This window comes from Heterocephalus glaber, unplaced genomic scaffold (genome assembly GCF_053883595.1).
Source record: "Heterocephalus glaber isolate CG9 unplaced genomic scaffold, H.glaber_assembly_v1.0 deba00000937, whole genome shotgun sequence".
Classification (NCBI taxonomy): domain Eukaryota; kingdom Metazoa; phylum Chordata; class Mammalia; order Rodentia; family Bathyergidae; genus Heterocephalus; species Heterocephalus glaber.
In genome coordinates this window covers 8,276,292-8,301,028 of record NW_028258173.1, presented here as the reverse complement: position 1 = coordinate 8,301,028, position 24,737 = coordinate 8,276,292, and the positions used below count along the sequence as shown (strand labels likewise).

At 54.7% G+C, this 24,737-nt stretch overlaps 1 protein-coding gene across 4 annotated transcripts in view; it reads right to left on the bottom strand.

Moving 5' to 3' along the window:
* The window catches only part of Sdk2 (sidekick cell adhesion molecule 2), a 254,003-nt gene that overhangs the window by 68,335 nt on the left and 160,931 nt on the right, over positions 1 to 24,737 (bottom strand). For all 4 annotated transcript variants that reach the window (XM_021241046.2, XM_004860580.3, XM_021241047.2 and 1 more), the window contains exons 5-15: positions 20,989 to 21,122; positions 13,782 to 13,893; positions 12,757 to 12,947; positions 12,594 to 12,677; positions 10,771 to 10,965; positions 10,009 to 10,125; positions 9,028 to 9,195; positions 7,905 to 8,007; positions 2,015 to 2,191; positions 1,308 to 1,444; positions 592 to 739 (exon numbers count right to left, since the gene is read on the bottom strand). In XM_021241046.2, coding sequence (XP_021096705.2) covers positions 592 to 739; positions 1,308 to 1,444; positions 2,015 to 2,191; positions 7,905 to 8,007; positions 9,028 to 9,195; positions 10,009 to 10,125; positions 10,771 to 10,965; positions 12,594 to 12,677; positions 12,757 to 12,947; positions 13,782 to 13,893; positions 20,989 to 21,122 — 1,566 coding nt within the window. The remainder of the gene's footprint in view (positions 1 to 591; positions 740 to 1,307; positions 1,445 to 2,014; positions 2,192 to 7,904; positions 8,008 to 9,027; positions 9,196 to 10,008; positions 10,126 to 10,770; positions 10,966 to 12,593; positions 12,678 to 12,756; positions 12,948 to 13,781; positions 13,894 to 20,988; positions 21,123 to 24,737) is intronic.

The window sequence follows — 24,737 nt, the reverse complement described above, 5'->3', positions numbered from 1 at the left end:
ACGGGCGCTATGGTCACACGTGACCTCTGGCACAGCCTTTCTGACCTCCTGGATGACATTTTCCTTCCGGCCAGAGGTGGCTGCTTGGTCTACAGGGCTGGCTGGCAGAATGCACCTTCTGCTAAACGGGTGTGGCACTGGGACGTGGATTACCTGTTGTGATACTCAATGTCCACCGTTTTGTAAGCGGTTTGCTAGCGCCCGCCCAGAGCCTGGTATCATGTGTGGCACTGGATATGGACCCTCGCGAGACCCCGCCCCCAGCTCCGTGTCCTTTGACAAGGGTGGCAGCACAAGGAGCTGTGGAGCAGGAAGAGGCAAGTTCTGAGGTCGTAGGGCACACCGTCACAGGCCGACTCTCCTCGGGGGTTAGGGTTACCATGTGCCACGTTCTGCCCACCGCTCTCTTCCTATGCCGTCTCCCTTCTCATGCTGTCCCTGAGCAAGAGCCTGGAGTCTACGGGGTGGAGACTGAAGCCTGGAGGGGCAGAGACACTGAGCCAGACTTGCCCTGTGGCCCCATTCCCTTGTCACGCTGGTCAGCAGCAGGTGGGCCCCTGTGGCCCCAGCAGGAGTGGCCACTCCCCTCACCTCTCGGTGTCCTTGCTGAACTGTCCTTTGCCCACATCGTTGACGGCACAGAGACGGAACTGGTAGGAGCGGGCGGGAACCAAGCCCTTGACCATCACTGAGGTGGCTTCCGGGTCCACACTGGCCAGGAGTGTGGTCCAGGGGGCATCTGCGGGGACAGCGGGAGGGGCGGAGGTGGGCGTCCTGCGGGGACAGGATGTGCTCTCATCCTTCCCTCCCAGCAGGAGTCCAGCACCCTCTGGGCTGGCAGGAGAGTGAGGGCCTCCCTACCACATATTTCCTCTGGGCCCCACCAGCCCGTGTGACTTCCAGGGCTGGAGGGCCTGCGGGGGAAGCAGGGGCTCATGGGAACTAAGACCTACATCTTTTCCCCTGAAACCGATGAGCACAGGGAAACCTATGAAAATCACCATTCAGGTTATACCTGCTAATTCTGAAGTTCACAGCCTGGGCCCTCGGAGAAATAAAAATAAAAAATAAGAATAAAAATAATAACCATTGTCTCTGAGGTCAGTGCTCTGCCAAGCCCTGCTTTAAGCACCTCCTGCACACTGCTTCTTGGGCTGTCTGTCACAGGGACCCACCTGACAGGCAGAGGCCACTGTTCCCTCTACAGCTGAGGAAGCCCAGGCTGCTCAGAGGCCTGGAGGTGGGGAGTGGGGACCCAGCCCAGGCTGCTACCCACCCCCTTGTCCCTGTGACCCCAGGGACCTTACTGTTCTCCGACATCTCCAGGACATAGCGGATCAGGGGGCTGTTCCCATCAAAGGGCTTGGCCCATGTCAAGTTGATGGCCCGTCTCTCTGCGGTGCTGAGTGTGGCCACCGGGTGCTCAGGGGCGTGGGGCAGTTGCCTGGAGGAGAGATCAGTATGGGGGAGCTGCCCCAGGGGTCTGTGGTCACGTGACAGCAACACCAAGGACTCGGTTGGTACAGATGCAGGATATGGCACCCGGCCACCCACCTGCAGATCCCTCCCTTGGGAACGGAACTCAGGGGTCTGAGCCCTACTCGGTGCCCCTGCTCCTGACAGGGGGTCTCTGTGAGCTGACGGAGGGGCCTAGAAGGATGCTTAGGATGAGAGCCGTGCTCCCCAACCTTTTATGGCACCAGAGGCTGGTTCTGTGCAAGACAATTTTTCCAGGGACCAGGCTGGGCTATGTGTGGGGGCGATGGTTTCACGATTAGATTCTCATAAGAAGAACAACTAGATCCCACATCTGCACGGCTCACAGTAGGGTCCAAGCTCCTGTGAGAATCTAATGCTTCCCCTGATCTGACAGGAGGCGGAGCTCAGGCAGGGACACCAGCATGGGGAGCAGCTGAAGACACAGAAAGCTCCACCCCCACCTAGGAGACCTGGACAGGCCCACGTCACACAGGCCCTTGTGCTGTGACAGAGGGAGCGGGCTGGCTGCCCTTACCTGACTCGAAGGTGGGCACTGCGGGAGTCATTGCCACCGGCAGAGAGCACCCGGCAGGTGTACGTGCCAATGTCCCCTGACCATGTCTGTGTGATGTGCAGGGAGCCGTTTTTGTCCAGGCGGATTCTCGGGTTGCTCTCCATGGTCAGGGTGGCCCCATCCTTCTCCCACACGTACCTAAGAGGGGGAGCAGGAAGTGCCAGTTAGGGGAGAGAGAGAGAGAGTTGAGGAGGATGTCCAAAGCTCCTCCTGGAAAGAGCACACCAAAGACAGGCAGGGGACAGTCCCAGGCCACAGTGGCTCCTCTGGGGCTTGTCTGGCTGGGTAGGAAACGGGCCCTGGAGAGAAGGCCTCGGAGGGTGGGAGCCTAGGAGTCCATCATCTTTGCAGAGGGTGTGGAGTGCAGGAGCGGTCACACATTAAGTCATTATCGGTCGTTTACACCTGCAGTTCAGGCCCAGGTCAAAGCATTGTTGCTTTTGGCAAGAAGCCACTGCAAAACAGCCAGCATAAAAGAGCCAGCAAAGGGAGTGCTCCCGAAGAGGTGAAAAGATTACGGATGGAAAAAGAATTAAAGTTTCCGCATAGACTACATTTTGGAATTAGTTTTATGAGGAAAATCATTAGATCAATGCATCACTGTGACAAATTGACTTTAGTGTCCAAAAAATCACTTTAGCTTCGGTCAGTCAGTACAAAGGGGAACTTGAAAAATTACACGCACACCAGTGCCTGACAATAAGAAATATCTCCTTTGGAATTGTTCTGGAGGAAATACAGCCATTATCATTGTCATGCACACACTCGGAGACCTGGCCCTGCCCGGGGAGGGTCTGTGCTGTCCTCCCTGGAGAGTGGCCTGGGCTCTCAGCACAAGGGTGACGGAGGAACGGGGTCATGACTGAGACCCCCGTCACCTGCAGGACAGGCGGGGCTGTGAGCCAAGGGTCCTAGGACTACCTGGGGTTAGAGGATGTCAGATTGTTAGCAAGAGTGAGTCTGTAATATGGTTCAGCTGAGTTTAAAAGGAAAAAACAAGGAAAAATAAAGTCCACCTTAAAAAAAAAAGAAAAGGAAAAGGAAAAGCACAAAGAAAACTCAGCAGTTTTCCAGCACTGGGGCACCATGGTGAACGTGTGTGAATCTGATCGTCCCGTGGACAGGTGGTGGATGGTGACGCTGCTGTGCTTGTAGTCAGACTCCCAGTTCAAAGGCTGCCTCTGCCAAGTATTAGCTTTGTGATCTTGGGTTAGGTGATGTAATTTTGCTGTGGCTCAGTTTCTCATCTGTAACTCGAGGGAATCAATACCACCCACTCATAAGGTTACTATAAGGATTGTGGAGCTAAAGTGTTTGGGTAGTGCCTGAAATGTGGTCCATGGTCAACGGAGGTTAGCTATCAACCTTTTTACTGACATAGCACATGTACATCAATGATTTCTAGTGATCTACCCATTGATGGGTAGATCAATGGGTAGATCTATCCATTGATTGAGTTGCTCAATGGGTGGATCAACTCATCCATCCATCCATCCATCCATCCTTCCTTCCTTCCTTCCATCCATCCTGTCTTTAAAGTTATCTTTTCCACTCAACAAAATATCATGTACTCTCTTCTAAAATTAAAAATAAATTTTTTGAACCAGAGTCTCACTACATAATTCAGGCCATCCTTGAACTCACTATGGAGCCCAGGCTGGTCTGAAACAGCAGTTCTCTTGCCTCAGACTCCCAAGTGCTGGGATTACAGGCATGTGCCACCATGCCCGGCTTCATATACTCTTTTTATTGTGACATTTCTACACCGTGTTTCTTTTTTTAAATCAGATGCAAGATGTCTTAATGAGAAATCATTTAACTGATTTCCTAATATTGGATGTACAGTTTAGCTTCTTTTTTTTTTCCAGATATCACAGCTAATGCTGTGCTGAACATCCTTTTGGCAAAATACTTCCACACTTTCCCAGCTGCTGTCTCAAGGACAAATTATCAGCAGTAAAATTGGTGAGTTAATTTTTAAGGCCTTTCCAATGTATTTTAACAAATCCACAACAATAATCACCTTCCACTCATCTCCTTGCCAACATTCAGAGGATGGGCAAAATTGTCCTTAAAAGCAAGTCTAGTGGCAAAGAGTAACTCCTGCTTTAAAAACACCCTAAGGCAAGCAGACATTCTTTGCTTCAGAAAGCATGAGAAACCTGCAAAATGCATGTGCCAAAGCCGCTGAAATCTAATTACTTGATCTAATTAGAAATACAAGGGCTAGGGCTGGGGATTTAGCTCAGTGGTTCCGCTGCCTACCCCGCAAGTGCAAGGTCCCGAATTCGATCCCCGGTACCAAAAAAAAAAAAAAAAAAGAAAAGAAAAAAGAAAGAAAGAAATACAGGGGCTAGAAGAACAAGTTAACCCCAGAAGAAAGTAGCTAGCCAAATTCAGAATGTGGGTTACTCTATGTGGGGTCAGCAAACATGGCCGACTGCTTGTTTGTATAAATAGTTTTAGTGCAACACAGACATGACCACTTGTTAACATATTGCCTATGGTTGCTTTTGTGCTACAGAGTCGAGTGATTATGACAGTCTACAGTTCTTATAAGCTTAAAATATTTACTATCTGGTCTTTTACAGAAACAGTGCTGACCTCTCTGTCTTATAGAACCTGGTTTCTCCAACAAATCAATTACATGAATACAAAACAAAACTAAAAGCAAAAAATAAAGATGAAAATGAAAATAAAGGAGCCCGCTCAACGAATGGTGCTGGAACAACTGGACATCTATGTGTGGAAAATGACTAGTCACAGACCTCACATTGTTTCCCAAAATTAATTAAAAATAGTATGGCATGGAGGTGCATGCCTGACATCCCAACACTCTGGGAAGCTATGGCAGGAGGATCACAAATTGTAGCCCAGCCTGGACAACTCTGCAACTTAATAAAATCTTACCTCAAAATAAAAAACAAAAAAACGGCGTGGGGTGTGGCTCAGTGTGGAGGCCCTGAGTTCAATCCCCAGGACCACCACCACCAAAAAAAAAAAAAAGGATCACAGGCCTAAATATATGATGCAGAGCTCTAGAACTCCTAGAAGGCAATGCAGAGAAAATCTAGAAGGACTTAGGCACTGATGTTTCAGATACAACACCAAAGGCATGATCCATGGAAGAAAGAAATGATAAACTGGACTTCATTAAAATTAAAAATTTCTGGTTTTGAATAGATACTATCAAGAGAATAAAAGAGAAGCCACAGACTAGGAGGATGTAGGTGGACAACAAACTTCTGATAAAGGACTATTAACCCAAATATAAAGAGAACTCTTAAAACTCAACCATAGGAGAAGAAGCAAACCCTCCCCAACCAAGATGCACAGAAGGCAAACATGTATATGAAAAGATGATCCACAGCCGAGTGTGGTGGCCCATGCCTGTAATCCCACGTCTCGGGAGGCTGAGGCAGGAGGATTGCTGTGAGTTCAAGGCCAGCCTGGGCTACAGAGTGAGTTGAAGACCAGCCTGAACTACATAGCGAGACCCTGTCTCAAAAAAACTAAACAAGAAAAAAAGAGAAGAGACAATAAAAGATGCTCCATGGGGGGCTGGGGATTTAGCTCAGTGGTTTGGGCACCTGCCTCACAAGTGCAAGGTCCCAAGTTCGATCCCCGGTACCAAAAAAAAAAAAAAAAAAGATGCTCCATGTCACAATCTTCTGGGAAAAGCAAACAACAGACAACACAGCTATCGGAGGCCACAGTCCACAACATCGACATCATGGCACCAACACTGTGGCCGGGGCTCTCTCTCCCTCTCTGCCGGGGGGGGGGGAGGGCAAATCAGCGCCACACTTTTGGAAGACACAGACTGTGGTTTCTCATAAAATGGAACACACTCTTAACATTGCCTTTCATGAAAAAAATGCAAAAAAGAAAAACAATCTTCAGCCCATTATACTCATGGTAAAAACTTTTCAGAACAGTTTGCAATTCTCTAACTGGCTGTGTAACAATTATGACCAGTGGATTTTCAGGGGCATGCTGGCTTTATGTAACAATAGATGGTTCTCAGCGCATCAAAGGTGTGTAAAAATATCTAGTTGCTCAGAACTGGATGGTGCCCACTTGAGGACAGGGTCATTGATTGATTTATTTAGAGTCACTGTGCTGTCCAGGCTGGCCTCAAGCTCTTGGGCTCAAGGATCCTCCTGCCTCAGCCTCCCAAGTAGCTGGGGCTACAGGTACAGTTTGCACCATTCTCCTGCCCAGTTCCTTGAAAAAGAGTGTTCTATCCTGGAGACATGTTAGAATTACATGAGGGGCTTTAAAAATGTGGAGGTCTGGGCACCTCTCCTCTGATTTAGCTCAAGAAAGTGGAAGGCCGCTGAGTTTCCCACTGTCTAAGAAAGCCAGGCTGAGACGGGAGATGCAGGGCTACCTCCGGCATTGACTCTGCCAACCTAGGGGGTTGAGGGATCAATTTGGCTCTCGCCTCCCATCTTAAAAACATGGTCCTAGCCGGCTAATTTTATGCTAGGGCGATGATCCCTCCCCCAAACTGGAATAGGGTCTTCCCACCTGCAGGCGGCAGGGCTCTAAGAGTGGGTCTGCTGGAATAGTGCAAGATCCCCGAGTCCCTGTGTTCATCAAGAATTACCTAGAGAAGGAATAAAATGCACAAGTGTTTTCCAAATAGCGGTAGGTGACGTTTTATAAATAAAACACCAATTTAAAGTGTCACTGAATTAATAGAGCCTTTTGTGATTATAGAGTTTTTCAATTAATGGATGCTAAAAGTATGGCTACTATATCACATCTGGGACTGAAACTCCCACAAGTGCTCGATGCGGGTTGTCTCTGAGGACTTTTTCACAGTCAGTAGATTAATTTTTAAAATAAAAATCTAATCAACGCAGAAAAGAGGACAACCTAGTTAATCTGCCAACAAGGTTCCAACTACGTCTACATGATTTCAGGGCCAGTGTTGGGCTCTGTGCTGGTGTGATGACTGTCCGAAAAGGTCAAAGCTGAACATTTGACAACGTGTTTCTCAGCCTGGGCCCTCATGTTTTGCCACTGCGTGGAGTTCCTATGGCACTAGGCTCGGGGGTCTCAGGGTGGAGGGTGAGGCCATGCTGTTTCCAATGGCCACCAGGTGGCGCTACAGGATGCAGTTGCCATGTGGAGCCCTGGGAGGCCATTTCTCCAGGAGGCCTAAACCAGGCCCTGCAGCCTCCATGCCTGCTGTCTGACAGTGGCCACACACAGGCCATCTCCTCTTCCAAGGAATCAGTTCTTCGGCGTTCTGGCGCTCCTGGGAGTGACTGGGGATCACTTCCCCCTTGGCTTTAGTTCCTGAAGCTTCCCGGAGGATGGCTTGGGTGTCCTGGGTCCAAGCTCGGGAGGGGTCCCTGCTTCTACATCTTTCTTGTGGCTTCTGTCCACGGCAGCCCCTCCCAGCTTTTTGAGTGGCTGGAGAATCCCTGGAGGCCGAGTTCCCTGCCATGGTGGGGATGACCCCAGGTTGGGCACCTCCCCCTCGCATGCCCATCTTGGAGGGTCACAGCTCTGGGGCTGGTCCTGTATCCTCTTATCCTCTCTGCTGTGAAGACACTAATGGACTTGGGTTAATTTGTCCACATGAAATTTGCAAGAGGGGCAAAAGCTTGGGAACACCAGCAGCGAGGGCCTGGGTCACAGAGAGCACCCCAGACTCGAGTCTCTTTCTCATCCTTTCTTCCCTTCTCCTTCACCCCTTTCTCTTTTCCTGTGCATCTCAGCCCTGCATGGCCCTCTCCAGGGCCCCCGCAGACCACATGCACCTCCCAGCTACATGTGCATCCCTAGGGCTTCCCTCCCCTCCGGCCTGGAGTCCAGGTCACAGCACAGTGAGTACCTGATGGTGACACGGGGGTCGTGGGCCACTCCACACACCATGGAGGCCTGCGTGCCCTTGATGACGCTCTGGTCCTGGGGAGGCCTGGTGATGCGGGTCCGGGCTGAAAGAAATGGCAGAGACGGCTGTTTTGAGAGAAGGGCAGGAGCTCCAGAACCCCGGGCTGAGTGGGGTGTGCGAGCGTGGGCCTGAGGAGGCTCAGGCAGTGTGGCTGGTGCACACAGACCTGCCACAGTCAAAGTCCTGGGAGGGTCAAAAAGAACGATGGCTCACACCTGTGATCCCGGGACCCTGGGAGGCTGAGACAGGAGGATCGCAGGTTCTAGCCCAGCCTGGGCAACTCAGGGACTCGGGGAGACCCTGTCTCGAGATTAAAAAGCAGAAAAGGGCTGGGGATGGAACTCAGCGTGAAGGCTCTGGGTTGAGTCCCCAGTACCACAAACAAACAAGCAAACCAAAACCAAACCAAACCATAGTGGGGCTCCTTTCATGTGCTTGTAAATCCATATAGAGGGAGGGGAAACAGCAATCTGCCCAGCCTGCGGGCGACCCAGCCAGGGTCTCAATGGGCCCTGCAATGTCCAGTTTGGTGTTTTTGGTGTGGACACCGAGCCTCTTCCAGGGGCCTGGCATACCACCGTCTGGGGCCCCATGTGGCAGGTGGCCTGTCTGAGTGACCAAACTCACTGCAGCACAGCCAGGACTATGAGATCACGTCCCATCGGCCCCTGGCTGCTTCCCGGACATCGCAGAAGTTGGCTGAGTAGCTGTGACAGACACCGTCTGGCCCACAGATCCTAAAATATTTACTACTTGGCCCTTTATGGAAAACAACATCCTGATTTCTGCCCTGACGTATCTGAGGACAGCTCTCTCCCGCCACCTCAAAGCTGTCTCCACTCAGCCGAGCACAGCACGAACTCTCCACCGGAGGCCTCGTGGTCCCTGGCTTTGGGATTAATCTGTCACTGTCTGTTGGATAAGGAGACATAGACGTGGCGTGGAGATGCTAGCACCTCGAGTGTGTCCCTGCTGGTGTTGCTGTGTTGTGGGCAGCTCCCAGGGTGGCCGGCTCCTGCAGATGGGTAGAGTCCCCCACTCCACACCTACCACAGCCACTCACCCCACACGACCAGGTCTGCCGAGGCCTCGTCGACCCCCCGGGAGTTGGTGGCCAGACAGGTGTAGCTGCCAGCATCCGAGATATGGGTGGGGCTGATGAGCAGGCTGCCGGACTCCAGGAGTGTGAATCGGGGCAGCTGGACCGAGCCGCTGGCCAGGATGCGCTCCCCTGAGGGCGACATGGGCAGGTTTGCACGGAGCTCCCCAGGGGCGCTGGGCCCAGCTGGGTGGAGGCTTGGTGACGGGCACAGGGTCGCTGGGGCAGCTGAGGCTCAGGCCTCCAGAGGCTCCTTCACCTGCCACACTGCCTGCCCTGCATTCTCCTGACGGTGGCAGGCAGCAACCAGGCACAGCCTCAGAGGCTGCTGGCACCTCGGCAGGGAGGGAGGGGGAGTCAGGCTGACAAGGTGGTGACGGGCAGATGGGCGTCCTGCTGCAGGATGTGTCCGGACAGTCACCTTCAGGGGACCGCGGAGAGCGGCGGGCGGGAGGGCAAGAAGTGCAGAGGGGCGGAGAAAGAAGCACCGAGTCCCCTGCCGGTGTCCATCATGATGGACCTTCTGCAGGAAGCATGGACAGCCCGGTGCCCTGCCTGGGCAGGGGGACAGTCAGAGAGGGAAGAGAACACAGAGGCGTGTGTAGGAGGGGCTGAGGCAGTTCCTGTGGCTGGCTCTATTTTAAAGAACTCCCTGTCAGTAGGAGGGGTCTCTGTGTGAGCCTGCAGGCCAAGCGTGTCACCCGCACCTGCATCTAGCAGGTGTGACTGCCGCTGTACCTCGGCACATGCTTGCCTGTGCCTATGTTCATTCTGCCTGCTGCGTGCCATGCTCTATTCTAGGTGTCAGGAGGCAGCTCTGCTGGGCTGTGCAGTGAACAACTTTTGGAAAGTGGGGAATCCAGTCTGGCCGACCCCGGAACCTAGTTTTGAGGACTGTTCTAGGCTGTCACATGGCCATCACCACTGAAGGCCTGTCCCATCTACCTTTCTGCCAAGTGATAGCTGGCCGGGGAGCGCCCGAGGTCTCACATGCCAATACCACTGACGTGCCGTCAATCACCGTGCTGTCCAGGGGACCCCTGGTGATGTTGGGGGCGATGCCTGCAGACAGAAGCAGCAGGGTCTGTTAGCGGTGCTCCAGGAAGGAAGGGCCTCTTGCCAGAGGGAGGGGTCCTCACCACCCCACTGGTCTGGTGCTGCAGGGCCCCCTGGCAGGTGCTCCGACAAGGCCCCAGTGTTGGGAAGGAGCCCAGAGAGCCTGTGCAGACTCCCCGGAGCCCCTGCCATACAGAAGGCCCAGGCGATCCAGCCCCACCCTGCCCAGATCCTCATCCTCAAGAAGTCAGTGCACGGCCTCCATCACCAAGTAGACAGATTCCTCCTCTGTGAACTCGACTGAGGCTCCAGCTTCTTTAAAGTCAGCTGAACACTGAAGTAGCATTGGTTCTCCTAGAGGCCTGCCAGGCCCTGTCTCCAGGCCTGGGGTCCCTCAGCCCCGCAGGGACCCATGCCCAGCAGGAACTGGGTTTCTCCTTAAAGAGCTGCTGCACCACCCTCGGCTCCAGGACACTAGGGAGGACATGGGGGCCCTTGATGCCCTGTGGAGCTCGAAGGCTGCAGGCGCTGTGCCGGGCAGCTCTAAGATGCTGCTGCTACACAATGGCACCTGCCGTCCTCACTACGTCCCTTGGTGGGGGACACTGTGCCCCACTGTGCTCAGAGGTGGGACGGGGGAGGCCAACTCACTGGTGACAGCCAGGTAGGTGGAGGTCTGCACCTCGCCAGCCGAGTTGCGTGCGAAGCACTGGAACATGCCGGTGTCATCGGGCACCAGGCCGCTGATCTGCAGGCCGCCGTCACCTCGCTGCCGGAAGCGGGCCAGCTTCTCCACCTCCACCACAGCCGCGTCCTTGTACCAGGTGATGGAGGGTGCCGGCACACCTGTGGGGCGAGGCCGCATCAGCCCACCTCCCCTCGCTCTCCCCAGGTGCCTCGGAGGGATTCTGGGGTACAGCTGGGGCTGGAGTCTGCAGGGGGGACACTGCTGTGTCTTAGTCTCCAAGGACCTTCTCAGCGTTGTCTCTTGTGGTTTGAGGAGAGAGGGAAGATGTTCTTAGAGCAGCAATTCTCATATTATTCGGGATATGGTAGGAATTTCAAGAACATGAAAATATCCCAGACCAACTTACCTTACAAGTGCTTGGGTAGACAAACTGATATTTTTTTTCGGTTGCAGTATATAGCACAGCCTTTTGTGGGCTCCGGGAACCCCCAGGCAGGAGATGGTCGTGGAATAGCATGGAGGGGGCCGGGTTCTTCAGAAGGCCCCCTGGAAGCCCCTTCCTCTCGGTCTGAGCCCCGCACACTCTTCTCCGAGGGATCTCTTGGGCCTCCCTCTCCCTTCCTCCCTCCACCCTTCCGGGTCTCTGTGGAAATGTGGCTTCCCAAGGGGACACCCCCAGCTCTGCCCGCTTTTCCTCTCTGCACCCCTCCACCTGGAGTCAGCACCGCTGCACTTCTCCCAGCGCGCGGTGCACATTTTTCAATGTCTCGGAGACCAGGATGTGTCTTACAATCGACAGCGTGTCATGATTTAATTGGCAGCCTTTTTTCTTTCTTAGTGGTACATAAAATAATGGGGTGTCTTACAACCCATGGCGTTTGAGATGAGATGAAATCAGGCATCTTTATTTGTTTATTGGTTTGCTCATCCCTCTGGCAAGAATGAATGCTCCTCCCCAGCAGGGTTGGGCTGCCAGGGGCACTCTGTGACTCTCTTCCCCTGACAACAACTCGGGCACTGGGTCACCCCACAAAAGGTATCTGCTGCCTGAACAATCATCGCCTTGCAGTGTGGAGGCTCAGGGGGGAGCTGTTATTCACGCCCCTCCCCTGTGGCACACCCTCCTGCCCGGCTGCATTTGCCCCTTTGCTCCATATTTGCCCCTGCCCTCCCAGAACTTGGCATTGAGTCCAGGGCCTCTGCTACATCTCCAGCCCTTTTTATGTTTTTATTTTGAAACAAGGTCTTGCTACATTGCCCAGGATGGCCTTGAACCTGCCACTCTCCTGCCTCAGCCTCCTGTGTTACTGGCTCTCTCTTCCTCCCTATCACCTGGAATCCACCCCCGCCCTTGCTCTCTCTTCGCTCAGCGGAACCAGAAGGAGGGAGGGCAAGGATGAATTCCTCCAGGGACTGTGACAAGGGTTTAAGTAGGAATAGAGGGAGAGAGAGGAAGCAGCATCCCAGCAAACAGGTGGGGAGCCCCAGACCCAGCCCCAGCGAGACACACCCACATCTGCCCTTTCTGCCATCAAGGCAAGGGCGGGAACTCTCAGATTATGGGCAATTGGGGCCTGTCACTCGTCCTGAAATGACAGCGATTTGGGTGCAAGGTACAGTAACAAGGCCGACTTCAAGCCTGGGATTAAGGTAGTTTGCCTGCTTGTTTCCAGCCATCCCAAGGCCGTGCTCAGGGGCGCGGCTCTGAGGAGGAGGCTTTAGAAAGGTCCCAGCAGGGGTGGGAGGGCTGAAGGCCCTGGGCCCCTGGCCCTGGCGCCACCGTTACCTTTGGCCCGACAGGGGATGTCCACCACCTTCTCCATCTCGGCTGTGATGTGTCGCTCTGGCTCTTTGACAAACTGAGGCGGCTCTGCAGGCGGAAGGGCAGGGAGGAGTCAGAGCGTGGTCCTTTCGGCCCTCTGGGGGCCCCGACAGCCGGCCCAGCTCACCCAGCACGGAGAGGTGGGCGCCCCGGACGGCAGGGGCCACGCTGCTGCTCCGCAGCACAGCCTCGCACTGGTAGTAGCCCGCGTCGCCGACCGTGGGGTTGGGGATGGTCAGGCGGCGGTTGTAGTCGCTGAGACCACTGGAGACCTGCGCCCCACCCTTCTTCCAGATGATGTGCAGCTTGGTCAGGGGCCTGCGGGCACGGGGAGACGGGTCAGCCCTGGATCTCGGAGCCGCTCGCCGCAGGTTTTCTTTCCGGAGCAATTAGGAGGGGTCAGGTCAAGCCGCCTGGCCTCTCTCCCTAAGCCTAATGGCGAGGCTTGTGCGCAGGCGCGGGCCACTCCCGCTTCCCAGGGCCGAAGACCTGGAGACCCGCGGCGAGCACAGGCTTGGGGCACAGGTCGTATTTCATACAGCTGCCTGGGTGACCTCGGGCTGTTGCCTTGGCCTCTCTGGGCTGCGGGGCCCTGACACCTGTGCCGCGCAGCTGGTGTTGAGGGAAAGGAGGTAGTGTGAGGAGCATCGTGCACACTGCCTCCACAGCATGAGGCTTGGGGTAATTTGATGCTTCCCGGGTGAGGGGCAGGGGGGCCACGATGGCACCTGGCCCAGGTTCCCCCCTCTAAAGTCCACACTCTCTCTTATTCATGGTGCTGAAGCTAGAACCCAGGACCTCCTGCACGCTAGGCAGGGCTCTACCACTGAGCTACACTCGCAATTCTTTCGGGGCAGGATTTTTATTTCTTTATTTTTCGAACTGGGGATCGAACTCGGGGCAGGCACCAGCACCACTGAGCTAAATCCCCAGCCCTGTACACACAATCCTTTCATTCTGAGACAGGCTCCTGTTAAGTTTCAAAGGCTGGCCTCGGACTTGAGATCCTCCTGCCTCAGCCTTCTGAGTGTTGGGATTACAGATGTGCACCACCAAGCTCGGCTTCCAGACCTTTCTGCATCTCAGCAGTCCTCCTGGAAGTGGTAGACGGCATTAGGAGGGACAGGGAGAGAGCAAGGGAGCAGCACCCACCTGGCATTGGCCACACACTCCATGGTCACCTCCGAGGTCCCGGCCACCACACTGGTGTTCTTGGGGGGGACGATGATGGTTGGTGCAATGGGGTCAGCGGGGCCCCCGACATCTGGGGAGAGGCCAGGTGTGAGCTGGGGCACAGGTCAGGTACCCCACCCTGCCTGGCCAGGCCTTCCCCACCCCTCCTGTAAGGCGGCCATGCCTCCTTCCTCTTCACCTTGCCCAGTCTTGCTGCCTTCGTGACCCTTCTCCCTGACTCAGTTTGCCTTGTAGGTTCACATTAGTTATCTGATTCCTGCACCATAATGCAAACTCTCCATGCTGAGTTGAGGAGCGCCCCCACCATTCATGGCTACTGGGCAGTTGTGAACATGACCTTATTCGGAAAGAAGGTCTTCACAGATGTAAGGTAAAGACGAGGCCACAGTGGATTAGTGCAGGCTCCAGATACAATGTGACCATTGTCCTTATTTATAAGAGAGGGACATTTAGACAGACACACAGGGAGAAGCCATGGACAAGCAGAGGTGGAGATGGGAGAGCCATGTCTACAAGCCAAGAACTGAATGCCATGGGCTGCCAGAAGCCACCAGAAGCTGAGGGGCAGAAAGACTCCTCTCTGGATCCTTCAGAAGGTGCATAGCCCCATGGACACCTTGATTTCATACCCCGGCCTCCAGACTGGAGAAGAATAAATCTCTGTTATAATAAGCCACCCAGGTGGTGGTGCTTTGATATGGTGGCCACGGGAGACTCCTTGAGGCAGAAATCTTGTGAGTCCTTGATGTGGACGGAGTTGTGTCTGCTGCGTGTTGACCTGATGAAGCCCTAGCCCCAGTGTGATGGGATGTGGAGGCGGGGCCTTTGGGAATGGTGAGCAGGCTTGCAGGAGGCCCCTGACAGGATTGCTGGCCTTGCAGAAGAGGACGGCCTGTGAGAGCGCCACCTTTCCATCTCTGTGTCTCTGTCACTCTCTCCGAAGCAGAGGGCATCCAGAGAAGGTGGCCTTGTGCAGGCCAGAAAGACAGCCCTCACCAGACCCTGCCACACTGGCTTCCTGACCTCGGACTTCCAGCCTCCAGAGCCGAGACAGTGACTGCCTATATCTCACGCCCAGGCTGGGGGCTTCACTGTGGCTGCCCGAGCTGGCTCACAGCTCTGCTACCACCACACACAGAGTGACGGCCAGCACATAGTAGGTGCTCAACACCTTCTATGAGCCACAAGTGGAGCGTAAGCTCTCATTCCTCAGCCCCTAGGCTCCATGACTAAAATTAAAGAGAACTTCCCGTGAGCAGGTTTCATTGAAAAAAAAATGATGCCATTCTCACGACAGTGGTAGCATCTCCTTTGTTCAGACTTTGAATTCTTCAGGAGATGGCCAGGCCTTTGTCTTTATGGCTCAGCGTAGGCCCAGTATTGGCAGAATCTCCGATAGTCTCCATATACCTGCTCAAAGGCTCCAGAAAATGCAGCCTCTGAGGACTTTCTCTCATGGCAAATCTATCCACTTGGCCTCTTTCCAGGGAGCCACACTGGCCTGTGCTGCCCAGGATGGACAGCAATGGGGTGCCCTTTGTGGGGTGGGAGGAGGGCAGGGAGAAGCTACTCTGGGCCACCCGAGTCAGGCCCAGGCAGGTTTTCCCACCTCGACTCCAGGCCTTGCTAGAAAAGGCTCAGGAAGAATGGGAATAAAATGTAAAAATAAAGTAAAATGAAGGGCCGAGAAAGGAAGCATATAAAACAGAGTAATTGCAACAATATAAAAGCCTCATGTAGGTGCCATAAAGAGCGATCGGATTGAAAGCTGCTGATATAGCTGAATCCATAAAAGTGTGCTCTAAGTTGTTTATTACATGCTGGGGCGTGCAGGTACCACAGCCCAGATTAATGGAGCACAAGGAGGAGGTAGACAGGGTGAGCCGGAGCACCAGCAGCACGGCCAGGCAAACAGATGGCCCGGGTGGAAGGTGAGGTGTGGCAGGCAAGTTGCACAGGAGGGCTGCCAGGGCCTCAGTGGGCTCTCCAGCTGGGGCAGGATGGAGAGAAGAGTGCAGGGTTGGAGGGAGCCACTGGGCTGGGGAGCCCTGGCACGGGGATGGAGCATCCGGGGGAGCCTGGGTTCGAAGCCTCACTCTGACCTGAGTGTCCTGAGGGTGACCTCAATTCGGTTCCGTTTTCTTGCTGGCTAAAGTGGGCTAGAACTCACTGCTGCTCAGGGCTCTGTGAATCCAGCCCCCGGCTCAGTGAGTCTGTGCCGGTGAGTGCCTGGAAGGTGCCAGGAATCAGATATCCAGGGAGCCAGACTCCAAGGTCTGTCTGTCCCTAAGGGGGATCGGGCAGAGGGGTGACTCAGCTGGTCTGGGGTGACCTGGCACACAGCAGGTGCTCTCTGCATGACAGTCCCTACTCCTGGGGATCTGCCTGCCTTTGCTGAAGACAGCTCTCCCGTCACCCCCCATCTAGTGACACATCTCGAGGCCACAAAGAGGTGGATGTCACAGAGCCTTGGGGGCCATGCATGTCAGAGGGCAAGCAGAGGCTCAGGACCCCAGGCAGGGAGACAGCGGCAGGGGAGTGGGAAGGAGGGGGCACTAGAATGGGAGTGCTGTGAGGAAGAGTGGCCCTAAGAGCACCCAGAGGCAGGAGAGCAGCTACTGCATCTATGGAGCAGAGACCTTGGGTTCTGCCGGGCTTGCTGCTCCATCCCAAGCTGCTACCCTTTGTCTGCAGGATAAAGTGCTAATTGGTTCCAGTGCTTTTGCTAGCTGAGCCCAGCAGTGGTCACAGAATCCTTCTTAACCCACCCAATGCAACAAGAGGGCAGAGCTAGCATGGCAGATCCACGTCCCATGCCCACTAGGGGGAGAGAAGGCAGATTTGGCTGGGAAAGGTTAGATAGAGACTCCAAGGCAGGAGATCTAAAGCTGGACTCCGGGCTGGAAGGGAGCCCCCAGCGAGCTCTGTGGGAGGACAGACAGGACAAATCCACAGGGCTAGGGTGGAGGAAGATAGAAGGGCCATGGTGGTTTAGAGATCAGCTGCTCAGGGATGGACCGAGCCCTCTACTGAGCAAAGGGGAAGCCTGTGGGGACTGCAGTTCAGAGGGTGATGGGATTGGGTTTTGTCACATAGGTTTTTTTTTTGGTACCGGAGATGGAACACTCAGGACCTTGTGCTTGCAAGGCAGGAGGCAGAACCACTGAGCTAAATCCCGGGCCCTGCCACACGGTTTTGGGATGGTGGTAGGACAGCTGAATGGACAGGTGCAGAGACATTGGTATGGGTGGCCATGTGTGCGGGAGCACCAGGTGAGATCGAGGTGCCAGGGCCACGGAGCGTGGGAAGATCACAGCCGAGCCCTGGACGCCGGGCTGGCTCACTGGGGTGGGCGCAGAAGTAATGGAGCAGGAAGAGTGGTGGGGGATGCAGAGCAGGCAGCAGGTGGTGGAAGCTCGGAGAATAGGGTGCCCCTGCCCAATGGGAGGGACAGGTGGAGCTGAGAGTCAGAGAGCAGGTGCCAGAGGGGCCAGGCTGGGGATGCAGGCTGGGAGGCAGCAAAGAAGGAGCAGCTTCCTACAAAGTCGGGGAAGGAGACAACAGGAGCCTTTCTGTGGGGAGCACCATCCAAGGGACACTAGTTTTCCTCCTGAGATCGGCCCCACGAGACAAAGGGTGTAGTAGTTGGGGTGCAGGTTGTGGGGTCAGGGTGGCCTGGGTCCCATGCCTGCTTTTGCCAGCTCCCAGCAAATGCCGGAGGAAAGTGAGTTCCATCACCTCCCTGGGTTGATGTGCTCACCCTGCTCATCTGTAAACTGTGGGTAGTTATCACCGCTTGTCACCTGCCTCCCACAACTGGTTCAGCGGCACTGGAGTGTGGAGAATGGGGTGAGGGCAGGGTGCCATGAGGCTCACCCTCTGCGGGACACACCTGGCTGTCAGGCGCCCCGTGCTTGGGCAGGGCATGTGAAGTCATCTCCTGTCTCTAGGTGTGCTGTGACCAGCTCGGGGGAGCAGGCAGGGTGGGCACTGACAAAGGACGTGCACCTCGTCAAACTCATGCCTCGGACAGGGCTCAAGCGGGCACAGATCTCCAAGCCCAGAGGTACAGGGTAGCAAGAAGCCAAGAGCCCTCGACCTTTGGGGGTGCTGCTGTTCCCAGCTCAGGTCTATGGAGTCTGTGTGTCACTGGGAGTAGGTGGCTCAGCCCCTCCCTGCCAAGGCCAGCTGAAGTCAGCACAGTGGTTCTGGCAGAGGTTTACTCTAAGTGAAATCTGCTCCAGCCCAGGGTGGGGTGAGGATAGTGGGATGAAGGGAGTCCTAAATGTTAAGCTATGAAAAGCACAGGCAAGCCAAGCAAGGAGGAGAGGGTGTCTTCTGCATGAGCTCCTGCCATAGACCGGGACCCTGGGGCCAGAGGACACCGACCACGGTCCCCAGGTCAAGCTGGAGGCAGCAGCCCAGGATGATTTCCTGACAGCCTCACCAAGGGGCTTTTAGGGTGATCCGTTCTCCCCAGTTCGTCTCGTTTAAGGTTCCCAGCTCTGCCATGGGCAGCACTTTACAGATGACAAAGCTGAGGCTCAGGGGTTACGTGGCTTTGGTGGCCACAGGTCCTGTGGGCAGAGGGAGGGCTGTCCCACTCTGTTCCTCTCCAGGGCAGGCTCCCGGGACACCTGAACTGCAGCCACCCCTGGGCACCAGGGCACTCAGGCCTTAAGTTGCGCTCCATCCCACACAGAGCCACGAGCCACATGTGCCTCCCCAGCAATTGAAATGGGGCTGACGCCCCTTTGATTTAATGTGACTTAATTTTAACTAATTTACATTTAATTAAAAACGGATCCCCAATTCAGTTATTAGAACACTTTTAAGTATGTGTGGAGCAACTTGGGCATAAGACTCTACCTTTTCAGCTGTAAATTTCATGAAATCAAAATACAGATCACGTATTTCAGATGGAAATTTAGCATTCCAAATTGAGATGTGCTGGAAGTGTAAAATACACACAGATTTCAAAGACTTAGTATGCAGAAAACCCAGTGGAAAATACCCCACTAATATTTTCTGCACTGATGGTGTAAAAGAGGATATTTTGGATATACTTGGTTAAATAAAATATATTCATAAAATGAATTCCACCTATTTCTTTTTACTTTATAAAAAACGGGGCTACTGAAAACTTTTAAATTGCATTTCTATGGGGCAGTGCAGTTGTGATTCCCAGGTGTGGGGCCAGTGGTGATGGTCCACGTGACGTCACCTGGATTACTCTGGCCAGGGTCAATGCCCGGGAAACCCAGTCTTCTTCTTTCTTTCCCCATTTCCAAGGAACAAGGGCTCTCAGAAGGCTGCTAAGAGAATCCCTGCATGATCAGAGTAGAGTAGGATGAAGGAAGGGGAGGGGGCCAGAACCTAGAGAGGTAACCGAGGGGAGCCGGAGCTGGTGTCAGGCAAGGTGGCAATTGCTCCTCACAGATCGGTTGGCAGGCAGGCAGGCAGGCTGGGGAATTTGTGTCAGCGTGAGGAACAGGGTTTTGAAGTGTAATCACTCGTGGGAGGGGAAATTAGCTAAACAGCAGCTGATTCTGCTCTCAATCTAGCACAAATCACCACACAGAAGCAGGAGCTGAGGGGTGATGGGTTGGGGAAGCAGACAGTTGGCCGAGGTGCTGGTAGACGGGGGGTGGGTGGAGGGGCCCTGCAACCTACCCTGGGCCACCTACCCTGTAGGGCTGGGGTGGTTTGCAATGGACCGGAGAATGAGTGACCCCACAGTCAGCCCTGACTCCTATGAGGATCTAGGCAGAGGAGGAGGAAGACAGCGCAAAGGCCCCCCAACCTAGGGTAAACTGAGTCACCCAGAAAGCTGCCTGGCTTTGACATGGACCACAAACCACTCCGCATCTGTGGCATTGCCTCTTACCAAGTTGCTGGGTTCCATGAGATGCTGGGTGTTAGGGTCCTTGGGAAATATATGGGAAGAAGCTCTTCCTTTGTGACTCAGTTTCTTTTTCCCATAGAAACAACAGCCCCAGGTCATGCATGCTCGGGGCTCAAGCTATGGACTCAGCTGAGAGCCTGGCTCAGGCCAACGTGAGAGATCTACCCTGTGTCTTTCCAGGCAGGCTGGAACCTGGGATGGAGAAAGGAGATAACTGGGAATTTGGGGAGGGGTCCTGTTGGAGCTCGGGAGGCCCAGGAATAGGACTAACAGGGGCTGGGAACGTTGTGGGCAACAGAGGCACTGGCAGACAGAGGCTGGGATCGGGGAAAGGTACCAGAAGGGTGCTGTACCCTCGTCTTGCTGCTCGTGGGTGCACACCGGTGCGACCATGGATGATAAATGAGGTTGCTTTGGGAACGGGAGTGGTACAGATGTGAAGGGACGTGAACATCTGGCTCCCCCCAGCTTGTGTGGCGTTTGGCTGCTGCAGGAAGTGCTAATATCGCCCCCTGTACTTGCATGTGGTCTCTGCAATTCCCAGATTCCCTGCCCGGGTCACTACCCCAGCCACCCAGTTCCCTTCTCTCGTCCTGGGATGGGGCCTGGAGGGGGCGCCTAGTCTGGTGGAGGAGAGCCAGGCCTGGGATGACATCCCCGGCTCCAGTCTCGGCTGGACAGATCTCTGCCAAAGGTCACTCGAGGAGTTTCCCTTTAGGTGCTTCTCACTGGGCTTTTCTCTCGGCCCTGGGGCATCGGAGGATAGGCGCAGTGGCACATTTAGGAAGGAGGTGGGGGGCAGCCCGTGTTCCTGTTGGTGGGAGCTGCCTGGCTCCAAGCAAAAACAGCACTTTGCCTGCTGAGCAGAGGCAGTTAGTGTAATTTTTAAAAAACGAGCTTCTGATCTCCTGGGGTGATTTCTCGGTCAGCACCTGAGCCCATGATGGCTGTGATCCGAACATGCACACTCTCTCCTGCCCTGTTCCTCCCCGTGCTGGGCCTCAGTGGCCCTGCGAACAGCCTGGGCAAGTGTCCCATCTCCTGATGCAGGGTCTCGGCCAGCTTCCCAGCTCAGCTCCCTCCTCTTTTTATGCTCACACAAGGGAAAGACACCTAGCCCAGCTCTCCTAGCCCTGGGAGGGCTCCCTGCTACCACGCCCAGCCCGGGCCCTCCATTCCATCTTCCCAATGACCCCCTGGAGCACTATTCCCAAAATTTAATGACCCGCCCCAGACAGTCCGGGCCCTGTGCTTGCTTACTCTCCACCGCAAGAGTGATGGGCTGGCTGGTCTTGTTATCTCCGTTCTTGTCATTAACAGCCTGCACATAGTAGCGGCCTGCATCGGGAGCCACCGTTGACAGGATGACAAGGGTGTTCTCCAGTGTGATGGCTCTGGGGAGAGGAAAAGGATTCCTTGACAAGGGCTGGAGGGCTTGGAGCCTCCTGGGAGTGGGAGCCAGGACCTGAGCCTGGTGGCCTGACGGACTCTCCCCAGCCCAGCTGGAAAGAGGAGAGGTAGGGCACCCCCACCCCAGCCACTTGCTGTCCAAACTCCACCCGAGTTTAGTATGCAGAGAACCCCAACAATCTCTCGGTGTTGGGGATCAGACTGAAATACAGCACACTGACACTCAGAGGCTGAGGCCGACCGCACGAAAACTTCCCAGCCCCACTCCAAGGGTGGGCTTGGGGCCTTCTCCCCAATCCCCCATGGAATTCTGTCCTTTCCCATGACACAGCCTGGACGACTTTGTGAGGCTGTCTTCACATAAGCATCCAGGCACCAAAGAAACGTCCATAGAACGAATGAGTAAATGATGAGCAGGACCATTCCAAGATTGCTGCCGGAGCCCCAATCCTACCTTTTTTAGGCCGACTCAAAAACCACAGATTGTGTGAAACAGACTTCTAGAGCCCTATCTCCCCCCAGTCCCCTCCCTGGGGATCAGTTTCCCCCTTCCGGAAGCTGGAGAACATGCAGGGGACCGGTGGAGCTGGACAACAGGATAAAGGAAGGGTGGGTTGTGCTATGGGTTCTGAGATGGGCCGCTTGTCCCCGGGCCAGTTCCCTTTTCTGGGTTCCCATCATGCAGCCCCTCAGTATGCCGGGCCCCCAGACAGAGAAACTGGGGGCCCCCTTAACGGATGCAGTGGTGTGGGGAGTGCTGCCGCCCCACTCTGCCCACGCCTTTTGCCCATTCTCCCATTGACAACAGAACCATTAGTTTGCCAAGTCTATCTCCGGATTGTAATGCGATGTGCCTGAGACAGCTGCTAAACATCCTTAATGTTAGTTTAACAAGGACAAATCCAGTTGAATTCTTTTCAGATTTTCCCATTAGGTGAATATTACAGAGTTTTAAGCAGGCTCTCAAGTAAACATCCCTTCTAATGCCTCTCTGGCCCGGTTCTCCTCCAGCTTGAGTGTGCTATGTCCTCCTCCTGATTTGGGGGCTTTACCTACAAAGACCCGTCCTATCTGTGGAGCTCTGGGCAGTAGGGAGGCGCCCCCCACCCTGCTTAGAGGCCCCAACGATGCTCATTTTTGTTTTCTTCTTTTCCCGGAAAGCTCTTTTTACTCCCAGTTAATGCGATGGTAGGAAATGGGAACAGAGCCAGGCTAAAATGTTTTAAAGGTGACAACACAGGACCAGGATGGTGACCATCTCCCCACTGTGAGCCTCCTGCAGGGATCTTTGTCCTTAGGTGTAGCACAGAGGTAGCCAAAGGCTGGGGCAGGGAGTCTGGGCTGTGGGTTACCGGGCACAAGGTTGCTGGGCAGGGGGTGAGCTCAGAGCTCAGGTCCCAGCTTCTGAGGGCACATAGCTCCTCCTTGCTGGGCCTGGCACCTCATCTCTGTGGGAGTGAGTGTTTGCTAGGATTTCCTCCAGGCCAAGACTGAGGGATGCTGCTTCCCATTGCTGTTTCTGTTTATTTCTTATCTGGCCCAGGAAAACCCAGCAGCCCACTGGCTGTCCCCGATCTGTAGCTCTCACCTGGTCCAGTTTGGCTTCTGAATGGAGGAAATTTTGTGAGATGCTGGCATCCCAAAGGTCCTGTGTCCAGCCACAGCCATGGCCAGGCTACTGTGGGGTGGCTTTGACAGAGGCTCCTTCAGGCTCTCTCTCTTCACCCACCTCTCCTGAGCCCCCTTTGGCTTCCAAAGGAGCCCTTCCCTCTAATTTCTTTTCTTCTTGACTAGGAAGCCTCCGCATGCCCCATCCTCTTCTTTAGCTATATTTTATCCATATCATGAAAATTTTTCTAGGTCAGTGGTTCTCAGTCAAGGATGACTTTGTCCTCCAGGCGACACTGACAGTGTCTAGACTTTTGGTTGCCATAGCCATGGGGGTGCTACTCGAAGCTCGAGGCAGAAGCCAGGAACACTGTTATGCAAGAGCCCCCGGTGCACAGGTCAGCCCCCTTGGGAGAATGGCTGTCCCTGGATGGCACAGTTGAGTACTGTGGCTTGGATGTGTTGCGGTTTGAATGTGTCCCCTAAGGGTTCATGTGTTGCAAATTTAACCTATACTGTGAGGTATGAAGAGTGTGGAAACTTAATCCAACCATGGTGTTTAGAAATGGGGCCTTTGGGAGGCAATTAGGATTAGATAAAGTCATCAAGGTAGAGCCTCATGAATACATCTTGGCAACTTGATAAGAAGAGGGAGGCCAGACACACACACACACACACACACACACACACACACACTTGTGCGCACATGTGTACTCCCGGTCTCTCGTAATGTGATGTCCGGCACCACCCTGCCAGGCAAGAAGCCCAGCACCAGATATGGCCCCTTCACCTCAGACCTATAGAATCACGGGCCAACATAGACCACATCCCTCTACCCGGCCTGTGGTATTGTGCTCCTAACAACGGAAAATGGACAAATCCATGGAGACAGCCTGTCCTAGGTGGGGTGGGCATTGAGCTGGCAGAGATGCCCAGCTACCCAGCTCAGTTCCAGGCTCCCCTCCTGGAGAGGACTATGGCTGCTGGACTCCAGCTTCCTGTCCTGTCCAGGGTGGCATGGAGGAGGGGTGCGCATGCTCCGGAGTGGCCCATAGGAACCCCGCACTGTTCTGTTGCTCCCTCCCCTCTGTCAGGGGAGACCCGGAAGGCTGGTTTTCATGACAGCAGAGCCCCAGCAGCCTTCGCCCTGACCAACTCTGTGGAGGGGACAGTCCCCTGCCCCTCACCCAGGCAGGGCATTCCCTGTGCCAGACATTAATTTCTGTGTCCCCAGGGCCTGGGATCTTCCTGTTACAGCAGCTAGCATTGCCTTGCCCAGTAACTGCAGGGCAGCAGCCAGGCCTGGACTCTGCAGGGGATGGGTCTGAGCTCTGAGCATGGGGTGAAAGAGAAGGCCCAGAAGCCTTTTTTGCCTCCCTGACCGCAGCAGGAGGGCAAGGAAGTCCTCGGGCTCACAGCCATCTTCGTGATGACCGTTGCCTTAATACACAGGCGAGGAGCAGCACCACGGTTCACTGCCAGCATGCACACAGCTGCTTGTGGCCCTTGGGAAGGCATCGGGCCTGCTGTTCCCAGATGTACCCACACTGAGAGAAGTAGGGGGTGCTGTCTGAGGGGCATGGGCAGCCGAGCTCAACTCTGGGAGTGTGGGTTGTCTTTTTTGGCTATACCCCTAGCTTCAGGTATTTAGGCCCTCTCTAGCTCCTCTGATAGACCAGCCCCTGCCCACCTTCCACCAACTACTCCTCTGCGGCTATCCCCGTTTTCTCTGCTCAAGCCAGCATTTGATTAAAATAAGTCATTCTAGAATGTGCCCAAAGCCCCAAGCTTTGTTAGGAATCTCGTTACTTTTTCAATAGTGAGCTCTGGGGCTTGTGAGGTGGCACTAATCCCTGCCCTTGCTGGTGGTGGTGTCCCTAGCCCTCTACAGATAGCAGCACTTCCCTTGGCCTGCAGCCCTTCTGGCTCACAGCACTCATCAGAGTCAGAGCTCAGGCTCACAGCCCCTGGGGAACCTGCCTCCAGGGCTC